General features: G+C 35.1%; 1 protein-coding gene across 5 annotated transcripts in view; it reads right to left on the minus strand.

The window, feature by feature from the left end:
* The window catches only part of LOC116177939 (autism susceptibility gene 2 protein homolog), a 391669-nt gene that overhangs the window by 335470 nt on the left and 34014 nt on the right, over window positions 1-22185 (minus strand). For all 5 annotated transcript variants that reach the window (XM_031497125.1, XM_031497127.1, XM_031497124.1 and 2 more), the window contains exons 3-5: window positions 8285-8407; window positions 8131-8166; window positions 4830-4856 (exon numbers count right to left, since the gene is read on the minus strand). In XM_031497125.1, the coding sequence (XP_031352985.1) occupies window positions 4830-4856; window positions 8131-8166; window positions 8285-8407 (186 nt within the window). The remainder of the gene's footprint in view (window positions 1-4829; window positions 4857-8130; window positions 8167-8284; window positions 8408-22185) is intronic.

Below are 22185 nucleotides of genomic sequence, written 5' to 3' on the forward strand. Positions count from 1 at the left end.
ATGCGCAAAACCAAATTTTGAAATTGGCGTTTGATTTTCCTTTATCCCAAGTGCCTATGTATCAAATTTCGTTTATATTCTTCCATAAATAAAAAAGTTGGCACTGCGCATGCGCAAAACCAAATTTTGAAATTGGCGTTTGATTTTCCTTTATCCCAAGTGCCTATGTATCAAATTTCATTTTAATTCTTCCATAAATAAAAAAGTTGGCACTGCGCATGCGCAAAACCAAATTTTGAAATTGGCGTTTGATTTTCCTTTATCCCAAGTGCCCTATGTATCAAATTTCATTCAAATACTTTTATAAGTAAAAAAGTTTGCAATTCGGTTTATAAATGGTCGAGATGCGAAAGGGGCACTGTGAATTTTGAATCGATTCGATTCAACTTTTGGCATTGCGTATTATATGGCTAAATCTATGCCCATATTGAATTTCATGCAATTCAGTTCATAACTAACGGAGATGTAAAGCGATCGAACATTTCTAAACAAAGTTATCGTTCACACGGACAGATAGATGGACAGACAGACAAAGGAACAGACGGAGAGACCAACCGGCAGGCGACAGATAGCAATGCAAAATTATAAACGATCTCTAGGATCGTTAATAAACGGCAAAAGTGTAAAATTATGGAACATGTAAAAAACGGTTTTTTGTTTTTTTTACAATAACTTTTTTTGTAAGCGGTACAGAAAAAATTCCTTCCTTGGTACAAGACTCGACACCATAACGAACCAAATAGCGAAAAAAGTAGAACAATAGCTCTTAAGATAAAAAACTAGTAGCGTCGTAAAACGAGCGGACGGACGGACGGACAAAAGTGGCCACAATAGCGCATTTTTTTTATTTTTGTGGAAATGCGCTAAAAAATGACTTCAAATGCAAATTCCTAATACAAAATTCCAAACGACTCCTAAGTACGAAAATTCAAAGAAACTTAACTGTTTATAGATGCCTTGAAAATGTCCACCAATTGTTTGTTGGTTGGATTTCTCCTTTGGAAGGCAGTTATAATTTGGAAATTTGGATAGTGGAACGCCTTAGACAATACTTTGATTTAAATAGTTGAACTTTGAGTTATTACAGTAACAATAATTAATCGATGTTGCGTAATATAAATGTGAAAGATGGAGGTACCTTGTACCTTTGCGTTTTAACAATACACAAAAGCTTGAATTAATTGTCATGAATTTCTTTACCAGTAGCCGTTTTACTTGTAAATTGGTTGCACCTTTTATAACAAATCGGATGTAGAACTTTGATTAATAAATCAGTTTTTTTTACTTCACTTGCCACTACGAATATGGGACAAGAGATTGTTCCTGCACCCTAGTACCAAACGCGTTTCGGCCGATTTTCTTTAACCACGGACAATAATCCACATAGGCACCGAAACGAAAAATGTTCGCTGCGTATCAATTTACTGTAACGTTTTACAGTTTACAATAACCGTCCGATCGTCTCTGTCACGCAGTGAACTTCTCTTTCGGCATAAACCAGCCACGTACTGTTAATTTATACGCTCGAAAAATGTAGAGATCGACTGGCACAGATTCTCTTCGAAGAATTCCGTCAGAATGCCTGTCCCCCACCAGATTTTTACTTAAAATACCTCGCCGCCAATGCAAACGCACACCTACTTCACGCACGCAACTCTTCTGGAAGGCGTGCACTCTTAACAAACACAAATCCCACATGTTCATCACGTGATTGGCTTTTCGTAAAATGGAACGAAACTTCTTATCTTAAAGACGATTTATTAAGGTCTTTTCTGTGGAACACAACAGACACGCGCATCATGACAGCACACGGCATGCCAGATTACTAAATAAATAAATATGCATATTTTATGTTGTAGTACGACATATTTAAAAAACATAGGCACTGCATTTGAAAAACAAAAGTTGTGTCGATTTCCGGTTGAACTGGATGTGATGCCGGAAGTTTGAATATACGATCGGTCACAACATTATATTTGGCAAATTTATTTATTTCCCTTCATTTTAAAGTGGGCGGGGTTTCAGTCAAGGTATGCTCTACCCACTATACATTTACAAATATCCATGCCCGAACCCGGATTGGAACCAGGGACCCTCAGCATAGCAGTTAAGCTTTTACTCCACAACACCACGCGACCCGTATCTTCCCAAATAAAAGATATATTGAGGTGACCCTCTTATCTAAAACGCACTGTATTATTCGAGAATTACTCAATCCCCTAAAGTTCGTTTGGTTTCGCCAAAGGTCTTATTTTCCCCAAGATTTGTTGCATTACATTAAATTGCCCCAGTTTCTCAACAAATTCAACTGTGGTTAACCCCGTTATAAAATGATTTCCGTTAAATAAGCAGAGACAGCTAATTCGGTGTAGTTTGAAGTTGGGCTTTTTATTCTTGTACATTAACAACAGTAAAAGTTCATTATCGAGAAAGGTTCCATATAACGAGAGGCAGTTGTACCAAGGCGAATCACAAAAGTTCAAATGATTCGTGATCCATTTTTCAATTTTTCTTGGAGGGAGCCTTATCAACTCTTTGTAAGAATAACACCGATTCCATCTGTAAGTTACCTTGCCTTTTTGAATGGGTGGGATAATTTATTTAAGAATTTGTAGCGGATGTTTATTCAACGTAATCATAACATCTCTAAAGGAACCGCTCTGTGGAAGTTAACTGCATGGAACAAATTTGAAATGCATTTAATTATTATAAGCGAATCCATATGAAGGAATTTGGTTGCTTTTTCATTAGTTGGCAATTTATTGTTGTGTAAACTATGTCATATAGACGTTAGTTAGGTCTGAACGCCTAAAACAATAACATGACACCCGGTATATAAGATTATTTCAATTTATGAAAGTACTTCGGGGGATTATGTACGAATAAGCACAGAGGTGGTTTATTTCAATTGAGTTTGTATTTCTGTGGTGTTATTTTACCTTTTAGATTTGTTTGTAATTGCGTATTGTTTATTTAAATTTGCGTAAAATGTGAAATTGCATGGTCATCTGGTCGTTTGCGATAAGAATTTTTGATCAGGCAAAAGTTAATTAATTTTAACGAAAAAACTTCAAGCGAGTTTCTTGGCAGCCGGTGTTTTCTAATCTAACTGCAATTGGCGCATTATTTGTAATGTACAGGAGGGAGATTTTTGTTCGGTGGAGGTGGTGTCTCGTTAAATACTGCAGACAATGAAAAATGGGGCAACTACCTAGCTGGTTCGCGACGGTTGGAAAAGAGTGTATGGCTCTTTACGATAATTATTTATTCTTTGAAGCAAGCTTCAATTTTAATTTATTTTGAGCTAGTTGGATAGGTGTTTTGTGGGTGGGGTAGTTAACCGCATACCATTGCACCCAGTATTATTTATTTGGCGCCCAACGTGGGGCCACACCATTATATTTCATTTAAAAAAATACCGTATAGTGTGATTTCTGTACAATAAAATATCTTCTTCCACCAGGTATTCTTACATGTCTTCAGCTACGTACGAGTGTGAAATTGTAGTATGTAAGTGGCCTATTTTCTTGGGACGAATAAATAGGATTTCAGGACGATCACTTTTGGAAAATTAACGTCGGTTACAGGACCAAGTATCGATTTGCTCTTCTCCCGGTGTTTACCGGCGCCGTCTCCGTTAAGACGACATTACTACGAAGGGATCGCGTTTTCGTCACGCTCATTTTTGCCTAAGTGGAAGTCGCTTTCGGACAATGGTATCAAAGAAGTATAAATGGGTGTGGTCTTGGAGACGTGAATAATTCAGTACATATAATTGAGTTTGTAGTCGGTAATGGTGCAAAAATAAGTGGTTATGTAGATACACGTCGTCCTTTAATGATTTATTCAATTGATACGAGAAGCTTTTTTCTAGTAGTACAATTGTTTCAATCGCAGATGCAATTAAGAGCATGTTATTCACGACGGACATAAATCGAGAATAAGAATTTTTGAATTTAGCAGATACTTAAGCCTTTTTAAGGTCTCGCAAATGGCGTTTCTTTCGTTAAGTGAGGCATTTACTTGTAGATACAAACACTGTCCGTATATGGGAGTTAAGACAATTTGTTCGTGCATGCGGCCATTAGCATACAATATACTCTTAAGTTGCGAGATTCTCGCATGCTGGCATCAAAGAGAAAAGAAAATCGCCTTTTACAAGAAGATAGCGCGCGCGACACAAAAGAAGGCAATAAAACACCAAACCGACTTATCACACAAAGAAGAGAATTAAGATTTTATCGTTTCGATTTATTGGTTCTCCGTAAGTGGCGCTCGAAAAAACTCGAAAAATGCGTCATCTGTATGTACGAGCGAAATACGTTACAAACAACGTAAATGTGAAGAGTTACATAATAGGAAGTGGCAATAAGAAGAAGAAACGGAACACAGGGATAAACCGCAGCCGAGTGGAAGAAGCATTACATTAAATCTTCGCTTCCAATATCCAAGTAATGCTAGTAAATTTTATTGCAAGGAAAACAGAGCTCCAAATTTACTTTTACGACGGGAGAACGTGGAATCGAAAAAAAGAAGGAGAAATGGAGAAAACGCGAACAGATGTCAACGCAAACGACCTAAAAACATTTACAAAAGAGGATTACGACCGCTCTCTGAATTGATATCGTTTCTTTTCCTGCTACCCGTATAAATAATCGCAAATCTTTTACTTTCAAAGCGAATACAAGTTCGAAAACGTCCATAACTGGAAAACGAAGTACTCCCCGGGCGTCGAGTATGACTTTTTAATCCCCTTTCGCGCGGTTTGCGGTCGCATCAAATGCAAATCACGCTTAATAAACATGGAAATAATAAAAAAATACACCTACCTTATCATCCTCTCCTTCGCTATCACACTGCAACACAAAAAAACAATCCATTAACGAAATGGCAAACAATAAAAAAGTTAAGTGGACAAAAAGCACGAAAATAAAAAGTCAATCTGTTTTTGCGATCGTTCCCTTGTAAAAATGTAGCTTGCAAAAAAAAACAGCCCCCCCCCCCCCTCCAGCGTGAATTAATAATATCGCACGCCGTAGTCCGTAAAATTAATTTCATGTAAATTCGTAATTAACAAAGTAACAAAAATTTATAATCCGTTATAAATGTGTATACTCGAGATATCTGGAAATTTACATGTAAATTACACTAAAACCCGCCTTGTTAATTGGCTGAATTTCTGTTAGTATTACCGATACAACACGGCTCTACGTTTTAAGTACACGGCTTAAGAGGATTTTCGGGCTGAAATGCGCGCCTATAAATAATTGTCATCGTTTTTTAGTAACAGAAGAAAGGCGAGCGTTGGATTAGAATCGATAAATCGGTAATCGGTCGTTAGGGGGAGGTTTTTTCACTTGATTTCGCGCCAGAAATTCGGGCGTGTTGTTCTGCCACTCAATCCGCAACATTTACTTGCAATTCATTGAAGTTGTGTTAGTCAATGGAAAGTTTGTTGCACTAGAATTTACAGCTACCAGATCTCTTAGAATTTTCACAAAATTCTAAACCTCGAGAAATTCCACACTTCTCCTAGATCGAAACTTTCACTAATTGTCAACTTAACACATCCCGACACCAGTGTAACGTAAATTTAATTACGTGGTTTTATTTATTTACAATTACTACCTAACAATTTGTAACAGTAATTATTATTTATCACTCACAATGTATAACATAACACAAGCGCATCGAAGTTGGAACCAAAGTCGAAACAATTCGATGATGTGTTGTTTTCAAGTATTATCTGTGGCGTGTATTTGTAGTATGGTGTCCTATCTGTTAAGAGATTATGTTTAAGAGCTAATTCTTGATGTACGATTTTAGCTACCTGATCGTGTCCAATGTCGATGTTTGTATTCTGTTTGTGCAAGTCGCGTGCGTGCCGATATTCTATGTTGGATTGTTATACAGGGTGTCAATTTTAAAATTTGCAGTCGGCCATATTTTCCAAACTAAAGAATATATTGAAAATCGCGCAAAACCGTTTCGGGGGTATCAAGGGGGAACCAGAATGACGTTATGAGTGAGTCGAGTTTAATTTTATACCTCTATAAAAAATATTAATTAAAACCTTTCTGTCTATTAAATAAAATTTTGATTTTAATTTTTTAGGAAGATACGAGGGCGATTTATTAAGTCTGACTTTTTGAATGAAATATATTTCTCAACGTCTCCTTTTAGCTCGATACAATTGGTCCACCGTTTTTCCAATTTTTTTTCCCTTCCTATAGGTTCTCTCGAAAGTCCCTCGAAATATCAGTTTGTTTCAGTGATAACCTCTTCATTTTCACCTTTTTCTTTACCAAAGGAGGTCGTTTCTGCTTCAAATCAATATCGAATTCATTTAATTTTTTTTCAATGTTCGTTAAAAGTCACGAGGTAGCTGGCAAACACAAACTAAATTGCGTATAGCCTGCCCACAATGGAAGGCAGTTGACGGGAGTAGTCTTACATTTAAATATACTACGCGGGACATTCAAAAAGTCACTGACTTATCAAACTGTCCTACTATTAGAAATACGTTCCAGAACCTGCAAAAGTTTTCGAGTTTAAAATTAGTTAATCAATTATTAATAAAGTGTAGGTACTCATGATGCATCAAGGTATATAAATCCGAGCCTGTAGGCCAAAGATCAAAATCTATGCCACTTAGATTTATTTTTTCAGCAAAATATGTAAAGAAAAAAAAATTGTACAGAAATATTTTAGAAAAACATTTTACAAAAAATGCATTTAAAAAAAAATTCAATTACTCAACAGTTTTTATTAAAGAAATACTGACCCTTACTCACCTACGATTCTGGTACAACTGTTAGTCTCAAATAATAAGACAATTTACGATTCACTATTTCAAATATCGACCTAAATCGTTAATTTTCAACTAACTAAATGCGAAATTAGATGACTCACTAGTAGGCGATAGCTTGGGCGAAGGATACGTGATACGGGGATTCGCGATTGTCATGTTCAAAAACCCCCAGATACCAAATTTTGTGGAAATCAGAATTTTTTTCGAACCCCCATTTAGAGGTGCGCCCTTTCGTGGTAGGAATTCTGAATTTTTTTTAAATCGGAAAGGGCATACCTACCCGAAAACCTATACAAAGACGTGCCACCAGTATTTCGAACTCTTAAACTCTTATGGTTGCTGAGAAAAAAATTAAAGAACAAATGCAAATTTCGCCACTTTTTTGAGAGTGGCTCCCACACGAAAAACGTTTGGAAAAAGTGCTTGTTTTGATCCCCTCTTCCACCCAATTTTTGTTTACATACTTATACGCAAGACCCTGTATAGTTCGCTGAATGTACACGGTGAAACCGAGCATATATTTCCCAAAGGCGGTACATAGTACGTAGATCGCGGGGTCCCCTAGTTTTAATATAAAAACTCACTTTTACATAACGATCGTCTATTCCTATTGTGAGTGCTGCTGTCACTTTTATGGTATTTTTTGTGTCACATAAAAGTATATACTTTTTTTATTATTTAAAAAATACAAAATTTGGCTTTTTTATAACTATTCGTTTATTGCAAGAGCTCTAATTTTTGCGGTATTGGTTTCCTTATTTGATTTCGTTTACGTGGTCCACAAACCACTCTTCAAAATTTGAAATTTATTTCGTCTAAATGATTATACATTAATGAAAATATCATTATGCCCCCTCTCTACGTGCAAACAATAACAATAATTCTTTGTTGTGTGCACAAACGATCGAAGTTGGGATTAACCTGTAACGTTTTTAAAAATATTAGGTACTTTTAGTAGGTACCCTTTACGCCACCTGTGCAATGTGCATTTCTCGTGTGGTTAGTTTGTTTAGTAGTTTTTGTTTCATAGTTCTTTGTTTTGCCGCTGGAGATCATCAGAATGTACTTTTCTGTATTTTTCCTCTCTCATGAATTTTTTAAGTTTGCGTGCGGACTCCCTGTACTGAACAAAAGATTCGATCGTGATTTGTAAAGAAGAACCTACACTTCTTAATTTAAATTGCCAACTATTGGAAACTGTTCCGTAGCAACAGATGACGTAACAAAAGTTTGGAATAATTCACACGATTCCGTTTGTTTATTTTGTAACTGATGAAATTTTGCAGATTGAAAACCAAAATTAAAGACGATGTACTTACGATATATCCTTTTCCGGAACTACATCGACTGCTGGCCTGTAACAAAGAAGAAAAATTAATGATTCGAAAGGAGTGCCACATGGGTCAATTTCTGCGTTCTCAACTGTTCAACATTCCAAAATTGAACGGTAAAAAATGACAAGCAAATACTTACATCACTAAGGCGATCTCTAGAACTATCGGCATCTCGTGGTGCTACTGAAGAACCGGTTAATCGTTCGGAAGCTCTACCACTATCATCACTTGTACCCGGATCCTGATGAGTTAGAGTCAAACCCTGCAAAGAAAAAGCGCTCATTCAAAAAAACAGTACCAATAATACTGAACAAAAGAGTTAAAACTTGAATCCATTTGTATGCGGATCGATAAAGAAAAGACCACAAAGCTATAATTACGTAAATGCGATCAGATTAAGGTTTTATAGCGGCACTGCACGCACAGAAATTTTATTATAACTTTGTTTTGGTTAAAGAAAAAAAAGGGAAAATTATAGACATTTTCCACGCATTAAAATTTCAGGATTAAACGAATATCGGTTGATGTAAGAAAAAACAATTTGACCGTAAAGGCCACTCGCAGTACATTAAGTTCGAATGGTGAAAAATCAAAAATTTAATTGAATCATTCGACTTCAATCAATTTCGAGCAAATATAAATCCCTCCGCCTTTTTTCCAGATCGTTAAGTACTTCTACAGTTTTCTGCTTTTACCATCAATCACGGGCAAAAACTTAAAAACACAAATCTAACCGGTTAGAATGTTTTTCGGGGTCGAAAAGTCATTTTTAATTCGCTTTTCGTGTTCTGTCTTTCGCTCATAAACCCTCGTATACGAAATGTGACACTTCGCGCAAAGCCGATAATCTCCCAACGTGTAACGATCTTTTGATCAATAATTAAAAGGGGCAAGAGGTCAGTAAACGAGGTGCGATCCCGAAGTTCGGGGGAGATAACACCGTACGTAATCCCGCAGGATCAGCGGCGGAAATGGTAGGCGGCGAGGGCTCGTGTCATCCCGTGTTCAAAACAGAGATGCGAGAACGAAATATTTAATTATCGATATTAGGCATTCGCATTGTATATACAAAAATTAAGGATAATTATCGACTGCATTATTAAGTTACTAATTGTATACAGGGGGCAAGTAAAAGGAAAATTACTAAAGCGACACGCCTCCTTATTATTTTAATTGGTTTAATGTTTGTAATTACATCATACAACACTGTTTATTACTGTATTTGTAATTTCAAGACGAGAGACCGTGAACATTTTTTTATTATTTTTTTTTGTAGCATTTTATGTGTTGCACTTTCAGAAAAGAGGAAGCTAATGGACTGTCCAATGCAAGGTGCTATGAGACGCTTTGGTAGGTTGCGAAATGATTATATTACAACAGATGGAAAACTTCTACCGCGCGTTATTTCGTTGTTTTTACTCCATTATTCTAGTTCCCCTTAAATCACATCACGCAGGGGATTTATTTTGAAATTTGTCACAAAATATTTATTATAAAACAATGGTTATTTAAATGTTCTCCAACTACTAGCGACCAATTTTCAGCCAACTCTAGATGTGATTGAAAAAAAAAAGATTTGCATATTTAATCTGAAGTTAGTAATTATACCAATATAAATATGCAAAAATATGCAAGAGTTACAGTTCTAAAGACTGCCTTACCTTAGTCTCCCGATAGGTATGATACAAGGTAGGGGGTTACCTTCTTCCTCTTCGGACGTGAGAATGTAAAATCGGTTGTGATGATTTAGCGAAAGAACGTGTAAGTGCATTTTTGCCGGCCCGTGTGGAGCAGTTGAAGCTCAACAGCGGTAGCAAGAGTTCCTGGCCCGAATGCGGGTTCTGGCATGGATATTTATTTTTACGTGAAGACATCGTTCTAGGATAAAGAAGCGAATGACTATAAAAAACTTTCGTATTAGTTTACTGCATTGCGAGTGAAATAAGGGGATCTGTACGGCGAAAATTAAGCAACGATTAAAGCTGGCTGTCTGCGTTAATAAGAAGGCATTTTGTAGGCGTTTTTAGGTAAAACTGTTAATGATTCCCGGTTAATCATGCAGCGAGACCGGTGCGTGATCCATGGAGTAAATTAAAATTAATTAATTCGCGTTTTGTCATCAGTGCGACCGGTTAATTTCCAATTTAGAATATTAATTTTGTAACCGGGGGGTCCTATAAGGGCGAAGTGAATATTTTTGGTCCAAATTTTTACATTTTTTTTTAATTTTAACCATAGATGCTTCTAGTAAACAAAAACATAGCCGATATAGTTTACCTTTTTTATTTTTTTAAATGGTGTTGAAGTGTACCTTTCTTTAGGTTCGGGTAATATTTGTGTACTACAATTTTTCAATCGACAATAAAATTGCTGCTTCATCTAGCCCTCTCATTTAAGAGGTATGTACATTTTATGACATCAACGAAGGAGGGTTTACCTTTGATTTCTTTTAGGGTTTTACTTTTAGTTATGATTCCTTATCATTATCATTCCTGATTGGGGGTTTGTTAAGCTTTCAATTGTATAGTCACGTTAATAAGATTTGTGACTTGTGAGTAACTAAAGTTATAATTTTGAGTATATTTGGGGGAGCGTTTTGTATTTTGTGTGTTACGCTATCCATTTGTCGAGACAAATATTTTGATATTCATCTTTAAGAATAAACCAGTATTTCTGGTGGTACCTAAATTGATTTTTACTGTCATTACTACTCTCGTATCTTTTCAATTTAATTTAATCGTCAAGATTTTTCTTAGTTTAGCTGCAATTTCGATCCAACATTTTTGTAACAAATGGCCCATTTTCAAAGTGCCGCAATCCGGTAACTATTGACCTACAGGTCTCCTAAAACATTAAAACACATTTAATGCTTTTCAAAAACGTATACAGGGTGTAGAACAGGAATTTCAATACTTTCTTTATATCGAAATATTTTCTCCCCTAATTAATTTAGAGCAAAGTTGTAAATAGGTTTCTTGTAGATTGAACAATTCTGCGTCTGCTCACGAGGGGTTGGTCACGACTTATTTTAGGGGACAAAGATTTCCTTCATTGCCTAAAAATTGCCACCATTTCTCTTAATTTCCCCAATATTTCCTCTAGATTATCTCAGAATTTCCTCTTATTTCCCCAGAATTTCTTCTAATTTCGTCCACTTCCTACATATTTCCTCGAAATTGCTTATATGAGGGACAAGAATTTCCCTTACACCTTTTAGAGGACAAAGATTTTCTTTATAGCCTAAACCTTCATTTTCCTTAATGTTCCCAACATTTCTAGCATTGCCCTAAAATTTCCGCAAATTTATACAAAATATCTCCGAATTAACGTCAAATGAGAACGTTACTTCGTCGGTTACTTCCTTATAGAAACCTTTTATTTCCTTAAAATTTCCATTACATTTCCTCTAGATTTCCTCTTATTTCTTTAAAATTTCCTAATATTTACCTAAAATTTCCCCATTCCTTTGAAATTTCCTCCTATTTCCCCAAAATTTCCTAATATTTATCCAGAATTTCCTCTAATTTCATCCATTTCCTACATTCCTCGAAATTTCCCATAGGAAAGACAAGAATTTCCCTCGTGTTCAACCCCTCGTTTGCTCATGTCCTCATTTATTGTTTTTCAATTGGGGAAACCGAAAAAACATAAATTAGAATTTAGTGTTTGCGTAAAAATCTAATTCTTGTTTCAAGAATTAGATTTATAATTATATAATTTATGATTTCCTTAATTTCTCCCGATTTTCCACAGCAAAAAATGTATTTACCCCTTTGCTGTAAAATAATTAGGAGAGAAAATATTTTAATATAAAGAAATTAGCACTGAAATACCTACCTACCTACACCCTGTATAGTGACTTTCGTCGATTGCATAGTTTAACAGATATAGAACAAAAACTGAATCTTTTAATATATTTTAAGGATTTTAAATTTTCGCGAAGAATTTTCTAAACAGATAGGTACGTGGAAATATTTTAAAAGTTTTTGAAATTTTCTGAGACCCGAGTAAGATTACTAAGGTTTTTTTAAGCAGATATTCCTACGCTTCTAAAATTGTGTGATTTCGGGCACATTTTAATTATAATATGCGTGTATTCCAGAAGTCGTCATTTTCTTGTGAAAATTGCAATTTCCATCATGTCCACCATGGAATTTTATTAAATAATAGCACACAAACAAGCACTTATTTATTGCTGCAATGCGGAATTTACTGAGGGGATGATCACGAAGGAACTCATGTAGGAAATTTCGAGGAAATAGAAGGAAATTTCCGAGGAAATTTCACAGGAAATCTAGAGGAGGAATAAAAGGTTTCTATAAAGAAGTAATGTTACTCACTTCACGTTAATTCGGAGAAATTTTGTGTAAATTTGTGACAATGTTAGAAATGTTGGGAAAATTAAGGGAAATGAAGGCAATTTTCAGACAATAAATGAAAATCAACCGTAACCAACCCCGAGGGGTTCCCTCATATAGGAAATTTCGAGGAAATAGTTGGGAAATGTGTAACAAATGGACGAAATTGGAGGATATATTACTAAATTTTGGGGAAAAAGGAGGAAATTTCGGAGGGGTGAAGAAATTCTAGTGAACAATAGCAAATTTTAAAGAAATAAAAGGTTTCTATAGGTAAGTAATGTTACTCATTTCACGTTAATTCAGAGAAATTAAAATAAGCCGTAACTAACCCCGAGGAATTTACTATTCCCCGATTTGACAGAATTTTGTTTTAAGTTGGGGCTGCTAGTTTAACATTAATCTGGAATTTCCCAAATAAATGAACTGTATTTGGACTCGAAATGTGAAAGTTACAAACTTTTTCAATTTATTTAACAAGTTATAAGTGGAGCAATTAATTCGTAACTTGCAATTTATTGAGCAATTAATATGCAAAATCTCTTTTCCATTTTACACACAATTTATCTCCTAGGCAATTACTCAAACTGGTCGGGGGGTATCGGTCTTCTCTTGGTCTGATGACCCAAACTGGCAAACTTTTTTAATATGTAAAAGTTAGAACATTCAAAATGGCGAGAGTGAAACTCACGGTCTTTTGTCGATTAGCAAAGTTGTGAAAATTGCAAGATATTGCACATTTTGCATGTGCCTGTTACGCACAGTCAAAATTGGCCACACAGGTACGTTATACGTCTCTCCCCCATGGTTTTACCATTGAATTTATAACTAATCTATCAGAAGCGCGGATCCCATATAACAGTTTGTGACCATGTGCCAACTGGCCGCCGCTAGGGGCAGTTCGATCGTTTGAAAGTCCGTGGGCGATCGAAAGTGGAGCGTTACATTGACATTAGATGGCAGCATTACAAACAATTTATTTTGACCATTCGAATATTTTCCTTTTTAATCGTTAGATGTCAGGAACTCGGGATGTTTTTGTGTTATCATTGGAATGGTTTTATAAATAGGATTGGAATGTTCTAAAAATAGATCCCTTAAGAAGCATTGCGTAAATTTGTAATGTAAATAATAATACATTTAGACGAACGAAGCTTGCAGTCCTTGTCCTTGAAGGAATGCAATTTCATACATTCTATTCACAGGCAGTAAATAGGCAGGTTCCACATTTTTACTGAAAGCGGGAGATTTTGTTATTAAAAAACGATCAAAAAAAATTTGAAGGCAAAATATTGTCCGTTGCAAGCATTTGAATTTTGAAAACCAACGGTCAGCGAGAAGAGAAAAAACGTACCAACACATTTGCCGCCGCGTTGGCAGAATACGAATTCACGTGAACTGGAACCGATGTGTTAATTACTTAATTTTATTTGCTGTGTGCACAATGCTGCCAAGGTATAAAAAAAGTTGGCGAAATTTACCCAAATTTAAATGAACCTCAGAACAGTCCAGTAGTGGAATTGTTGGCAGTTGGCACTGTTGGCAGCTACATCATTTCCACATTCACATTTGATAACTAAATTTCTCGAATCAGCTTTTTTTATAACCATGCAGCATTGTGCACAAATAAATCGGTCCCAGTTTACGTGAATTCGTATACCTACTAGAGCCACAGACAAAATACTACAGACGGCTCATGAGATATACGAAATGTTTGCGCTGAAAAAACATCCGTCTGCTAGCGCTACTGCCGTAAAATGTTCAAATGCTTAGCTCGTAAATGCACTTTTTTCATCGTAAACGAATGGTTGGAAACTGTACTGTAATACTGTTAAATAAATATGAGAAGGCATGCGTAATTTAAATGATTTAAAGAAAAGAATATCATATTTCCTTAAGTCAAAACACTTTATCTGAAGGTCAGGATATCCCATCTAAGGTGCATATTATAATTACGAAAGTTAGGATATTTGCAAATAAATTTTCTCGTTATTTTTTTACGGATACGGATTAGATTACAACGGAATGACACCATTTATTCAAAAATACATTTTAATGAGGTGGGCCATTTTCGCTGAGACGGAGCTCCTCCGTTTTTGCATTGTGTAACCATTTATTGTGGGATGCCGAACTTTGAATTAAGGTTTAAAGGGAATCGCATTACTTAACCGTTAAGGTATATAAAAAAAGACACTTTAAGCTTAACACTTGAACAGTTCAGACACCTTTTCTTTTCATAAAGACGTATTTTTAGCGCATTTCCACAAAAATAAAAAAAAGATGCGCTATTGTGGCCACTTTGTCCGTCCGTCCGCTCATTTTGCAACGCTACTAGTTCTTTATCTTAAGAGCTATTGTTCTACTTTTTTCGCTATTTGGTTCGTTATGGTGTCGAGTCTTGTACCAAGGAAGGAATTTTTTCGGTACCGCTTACAAAAAAAGTTATTGTAAAAAAAACAAAAAACCGTTTTTTACATGTTCCATAATTTTACACTTTTGCCGTTTATTAACGATCCTAGAGATCGTTTATAATTTTTCATTGCTATCTGTCGCCTGCCGGTTGGTCTCTCCGTCTGTTCCTTTGTCTGTCTGTCCATCTATCTGTCCGTGTGAACGATAACTTTGTTTAGAAATGTTCAATCGCTTTTACATCTCCGTTAGTTATGAACTGAATTGCATGAAATTCAATATGGGCATAGCTTTAGCCATATAATACGCAATGCCAAAAGTTGAATGGAATCGATTCAAAATTCACAGTGCCCTTTTCGCATCTCGACCATTTATAAACCGAATTGCAAACTTTTTTACTTATAAAAGTATTTGAATGAAATTTGATACATAGGCACTTGGTATAAAGGAAAATCAAACGCCAATTTCAAAATTTGGTTTTGCGCATGCGCAGTGCCAACTTTTTTATTTATGGAAGAATTTAAACGAAATTTGATATAATAATAATATAATATAATAATATTTTATTGTGCTCATGTGATGCTTCACTTACACTTGTCATACACTGAATAGATAATACAAATAAAAAATACAAAATATACAAACAGAAAAATATCACAGATTTCTTTTACAATAAATAAGATAATTTTCGAAATAATAAAAAGCGTTCATGACTAGCAGGTTTTTTACAAAATGGTAGTTGTTGTATGTTTGATGGCAAACAGTTGAATAAGAAATTCGATTGGTACTGGACACCATCTTGGGATTTGCATAATCTGTAAAATTCATTTCGAATACTTGTTTTATTTCGGGTGTCATGTGCATGTGTTTCACATTGACGTAAATTTTTTGAAATGTTACGTTTTGCATAGCAAACAGCCTCGAGAACATAGATGCTTGGAAAAGTTAGAATTTTAAGATTTACAAACTCCTTTTGGCAGTCCTCTCTATAACCTATTCTGCTTATCAGTCGAACTGCTCTACGTTGCAGCTTAAAAATACACCGCCAGTGTGGTCTGTGTCCCCAAGCAAGGATCGCATATGATATTGTACTATGAACAAATGCATAGTAAGCTGTCGAAGGCACTTGGAATAAAGGAAAATCAAACGCCAATTTCAAAATTTGGTTTTGCGCATGCGCAGTGCCAACTTTTTTATTTATGGAAGAATTTAAACGAAATTTGATACATAGGCACTTGGGAAAATCAAACGCCAGTTTCAAAATTTGGCTTTGCGCATGCGCAATGCCAACTTTTTTATCTATGGAACGATTTAACGATTTTAATCTTGATGTTAGTTTTGCTTTTATTTAAACTGTATATGTATGACATTTCATTTAATTGCTTCCATAAATATGAAAGTTGGCACTGCGCATGCGCAAAACCAAATTTTGAAACTGGCGTTAAATTTGCTTTTATTCCAAGTGCCCATGTATCAAACTTCATTTAAATACCTTCATAAATAAAAAGTTTGCAATTCAGTTTATAAATGGTCGAGATGCGAAAAGGGCATTGTGAATGTTGATCGATTAGGCTCAATTTTTGGAATTGCGTTTTATATAGCTAAATCTATACGCATATTGAATTTCATGCAATTCGGTTCATAACTCACAGAGATGTCAAAAGGGCCTTCCCTATTTTTTGGGCTACATTGCCAATTCACGAACTCCGATCTACAAATTTGATAAAGAATCCGTGTACTAAATTTTACCGTCATCGGTCCATTCGTTATCGAGATATCGTGCTAACGGACGAACTAGGGAATGCAATACCGGGATCCCGCGGGATTTGCGGGACTGAGGAATTTGTGCGGAATCCCGCAAATACCGGGATCCCGCGGGATTAACTTCTAACAATCCCGCAAATACCGGGATGAAGATTTTGCTGCGGGATTGCATTCCCTAGGACGGACAGACACCGCAAAATTATAAGCTCGCTAGGGCTCGTTCATAAAGCCATACTTCGCTTGCGATGACTGGTGATCAATCAAACTTGCTTGAATTTCAAACCATCGCCCAAAGTAGCATCGCATCGCATAAAATAAACGGAGGTTTGAATTTATCGCATCGCACAGCATTTCATCGCCCATCGCGCGATAGCCAGCTGTCTGAAAGTATATTAAAACGATCGTACGCCAGTATGGATTTTTTGAAATAACAAGCATTTACCCTACTTATTTTTCAAAACATTAAACCCATATTAAATAACAATTAGGTACCTATAGTAAATAATAGGTATTATTTCAATTTCATCCTATACAGATATCAGATATTAACTCATTGAGGACATTAGGAATAACCAGCCGCTATGTTTAACAATTTTCTACTAGTTACAACCTTTGCAAATGAATAAACAAAGCTACAACTTGTTTGTGAGATTGTCGTACTATAAAGTGGAGTTCATTCTCTACAAAGAATAAATGATAAACTTTTATCGCAGACGGTGTAACACTATACCTTTAGGTATTACCTATGTTATATAAATAAAAGATTTTTTTTCTCTCTTCTGCTATAGGGACGTTGCAGAAATCTTTCTAAGAATGAACTTTAATTTTAATGTTTGGGTTTGAAACTGTACTAGAAAGTTAATTTGGATTTAACACACTTGGCGGTGAAATCCAAATTTCGCGCAGCATATTTTTACATGGCGTGATATATCTGGAGTATTTTAATCTGTGCTAGAGCTGCGCGATAAATGAAATTGTTATCGATTTATCGATATGTCTGTTCAGTCTGATAATTATCGATTAATCGTTAATTGATAACTATCGATAATTATCGATAACTTTAAACACTTATCGATAACTTTCGATAATAATCGACAATTATCGATAAATCGTAACGCTAATTTTCGATAATGATCGATAACGTTTGATAATTATCGATAACTTTTTATAATTATCGATAACTTTTGAAAATAATTAATAATGATTGTTAGCTGCTGATAATAATCGATTATTATTGCCACGAAAATTGTCTATCTCTGATATTTATCGATTAATAGATAAGTAGCGGAAATTATCAAGAGAAAACTATCGATACTTTTTCATAAATCTCATCGATATATATTCTCAATCTCAATCGATATATTACATCATCCATGCGTACACTCGCTAACACTTTTGTTTTTTTGGTATTGGTATTGCGAGAGATAATTTAAATAAAACAGGATCTTTTGATGCTCAAGTTTTCTGAAATCAAAGGTGATCAAGTGGACGATAATCCTCAAAAATGAGTACAGCAGTAGGTTGTGAATTGTGATCATATGGCAACTCCACAATGCTCTTACATCGCTTTTGTTGGAAGTAAACTGGTATACCTAAACATTGAAAAGTTTATGTCGTTAAAAATTCTCTCCATAATTATCTATCTTAATAGTTTAGTTGTGAGATTAATCGATAGATTATCGGTAATTATAGGTTTATTGACCAATCCTTTAACATTTTCGATAAATTACACCGGTCTACAGCATTTTTGCGCATGGGACATATATACCTTATTTTTATTGCTTCTATAGCCACAAATAAGAATTAGAACAAAAAATGGTTAGGTATGTATTTGTTTTTGTGTGAAAAAAATGCAAAAAACCAAAAAATAAAAATACCTATAGAATCCTACTTACATAGGCATGATTTATTAAATGGTAACGTTTCTACATTTATAATTTGTTTATCTTAGAGTGTAAATGTTTAAAAATGGAACAGTTTTGCTGTTTTTGTCATGTTCAACTGAATCTGATCTTCCATCATGCTTCCAACTTCCTGGCCTTGGGAAGGTGCCTAAGTTCCATTGTCTCGAGAAAGTGTTGTCCTTATTCCGAATAAGCTCCCATATTATCCTTAAATTGATCTAAATGAGAATGTAACCTGTGCATCTTTATTCTTTAGAGATACCCCATGATACAAAACCAAATCCTGTCAGCTCATCATAATTTTCAGCTCTATGGTTTCCCAGGAAACACTGAACGGGAAACCATGGACTATTGCCTTAAAACTGTTCCAGGATTTTTTTTCCTCTTTGCTAAGTAACCGCGGAAAAATATCACCCTCCATTTTTCTTTTTTTTTTTTTAGGGAAAACAAAGATTCCAGCTTTAATTTTCGCCCCTGAAAGCTTTCAATCAAATCGCATGCGCAAAAAAATTCTTTTTTTGTTGACCGGTCGACCATTTTTTTTAAATTTATCGATTGACTATCTATTAATCGATAATTATCGATAAGTTATCGATTAACCATTGAGAACAAATTTCAAACGTCAGAATTTAAAAGAAAAGAGGTTAACCACCTTTTTATTTTGTATCAAAATTGCCAGGTGTGACGTGTGATCCTAGATCAGGGGTCGGCAACCTGCGGCTCTTTTGATACCTATAAAGTTGCGGCTCTCCGTATTTATCTAAAGAAATTAGTTCATTTGTTCGAAATTCGCCTTTTTAATTAATCTTATTTTGTATCAAAAGTATACTTGCAGCAAATAATTATCTAATTTTTGACACTTGTTTACTTTCTGGTATTCTTTTGTTTTTTTTATTATAGCCAGCCTACTCCGATCTATAAACACGTAATTAATTAATGAGTAGGTACTTTTGTGAAAAATATTGAATAACCTAAACACTGCGGAGTTTAAGCACAGGGCACCCTTTATAAACATTTAAGAGAAGACAAAAGCGAATAGCGAAATAAAATAGTGGTAGTTCCATTTGAAAAAGAATAGTTATAGCACTTTGAACAAACGGCATTGAAACAACCAAATATTCAGGATGTTCTATTTAAAAAGGTCAGTTATTAATTGACATCGTAAAAATGGAACACCCTGTACATTCAAAAATAATTTCTGTAGATCCGCAACCACCAATATTTTTACCAGGTATCTATCAGCTATGTAGGAAAAACCGAAGGACTGTTGCAGGACCCTGTATAGGTATAGCCAAAAACTATAATATTGAATCAAAAATTATTTGTGGCTCTTTAAGAACTGGGAAATTTTGTAAATTGTAATTTTTGGCTCTTCCGTTTCAATAGGTTGCCGACCCCTGTCTTAGGTAGTTTAACCGGTGGCAACGGTTTAACCGACACACACAAAAATTAAGAATAGATAGGATAGGTAGGTACATTTAATTTCTGTTACAGTGATCAAGGATGCCTGCGTATTTTTTGCTTTCCTGTTCAAATGTAATTCAATCTTCCTTAAGGAATGTTAAGTAGGTCACGATTCATGAAAGGAAGAATGTTTATCTTACGTCATTCAACATCCTGTGTGCCACATAAATGCCTTATAAGTACGTTTCTTGGGTATGTAGAATTCTGTATACAACAATTACAAATCGAGATAGTGGGTTCATTACAGATTCCTGTATAATAATTAACAAAGGTAAAAAACTGACATTATTATTCATCTTTCTCGATGGTAGAGACATCTACGTCTTGTAATTTAAACTATTGAAAACAGTCACATATCCTGCCATTTAACCCGCGCTTCTGATAGTTATAAATTCAATGGTTTTACTTTAATAAAATGTCAAGACGTGAAAGTTTGCCACCATTAAAAATAGACGTGCACATAATAAATTCACTGCATAACGGTGAAGCCCGATTTAAAATGTATTAAAAAGCTTAAAAAATATTATAAACATAATGATCGCAATTTTTTTTTCCAGAATGAAAAAGGAGCCATAAATCAAATTTAAAATATCAACGTTGTAACCTTCGCGCGAAAAAACACTCTCTCTCTATTTAATTTCGATGCGCGACGCTTACCAAATTAAAATCGCTGATTAATGTCGGCTTCTTTCAAAACCGTTCTCCTGACATTTAAATCGTACTAATATGACCATAAATCATTAATAATTTTTTAAGCCTAATAATTTTTAATTAAAATATTATTACTATGTTGTTTTTATTGCGCGATCGATTCCGATGGGAAAATATTTCGTTCGGACGAAAGAAACGGGAACGTTACAGTTTTTTTTTGCGTTAAATTATAGATTGTTTTTACTGTCTTTACTTACATTACTACAGCATTCTATAATAGATGAGTGACGCTATTCTTTTTTGAAAAAGATTGCCCTGGAATTTCACAAACCTACAGACTAACCACACAAACTGGTCGGGGGGTATCGGTCTTCTCTTGGTCTGATGACCCAAACTGGCAAACTTTTTTAATATGTAAAACATTCAAAATGGCGAGAGTGAAACTCACGGTCTTTTGTCGATTAGCAAAGTTGTGAAAATTGCAAGATATTGCACATTTTGCATGTGCCTGTTACGCACATTAAGGTTATTTTCAAAATGGTTCTTTCCGTGTTTCTAGAGATCTAAGGAAATTCCCATCTATGCCACTGAAGCTCGTGCTGAACAGCAGATCTCTCTGGCAAAAACGGGACTTGTCAACACCAAGGAAGGTCCAGCAACTCCATCCAGCCAATTCAACGGTAATAATGAGCAGTGTCTTTTCTGCTCCAAAAGTAACCATGAGCCTAAGGATTGTTTTAAAGCAAATAAATTGAACTACGAAGAAATGATGAAGGTAATCAAAGTGAAACGAGTCTGCTTCCAATGATTGGTGCATCGGTAGTTCGGTTGTAAATAATTTGTTGACAATATGTTTTGTTTTTTATTAAACAGGAAATTGGAATCAAAAAACTGTATCATAAAATCATCAAAATTTACCTTTTACAAAAGATCTTAAGTTATCAAGTCAATAAAAAAATAGAAATACGACTAACCTTTTTTCTTTACAATTTTTTCTTCGACATGGAAGATCTGGAGGTTTTAAGATATGATATTAATTTCCATTGGAATTTCAGGCCTGTCTACAGAGTTTCTGAATCTGCGAATTCAGTTTATTTTTTCCGAGTGGCGCTCAATTTGCAACGTTGTATAACTAACTTAATACGACTTATTTCCAACGTGTAATTCAACACCAAAGTCAGACAATGGGACAACAGAAATAATTTAGAACAAATAATTCCTGGACTAACGTGCGAGAAGATGACTAAAGCTTGCCGTATTACAATCGACAAAATAACAACTTGAACCCACCATGACCAATATTTGTTTGGTGGAATGTTCTTGAGACCTTGACTCCTTTTAAACTTCGAAATTTTTCTTCCGCATAATGCAATGGGAAAAATCGCAATAGTTATTTACATACAAGTCAGGAAAATGATACATTACTGGCGAGGAAATATTGAAGTACTCGGCCCCAGTCCCCTTTGGTTTCCGAGAGTCAGGTAATGACT

This window comes from Photinus pyralis, unplaced genomic scaffold, assembly GCF_008802855.1.
Source record: "Photinus pyralis isolate 1611_PpyrPB1 unplaced genomic scaffold, Ppyr1.3 Ppyr1.4_LG8, whole genome shotgun sequence".
NCBI classification, from domain to species: domain Eukaryota; kingdom Metazoa; phylum Arthropoda; class Insecta; order Coleoptera; family Lampyridae; genus Photinus; species Photinus pyralis.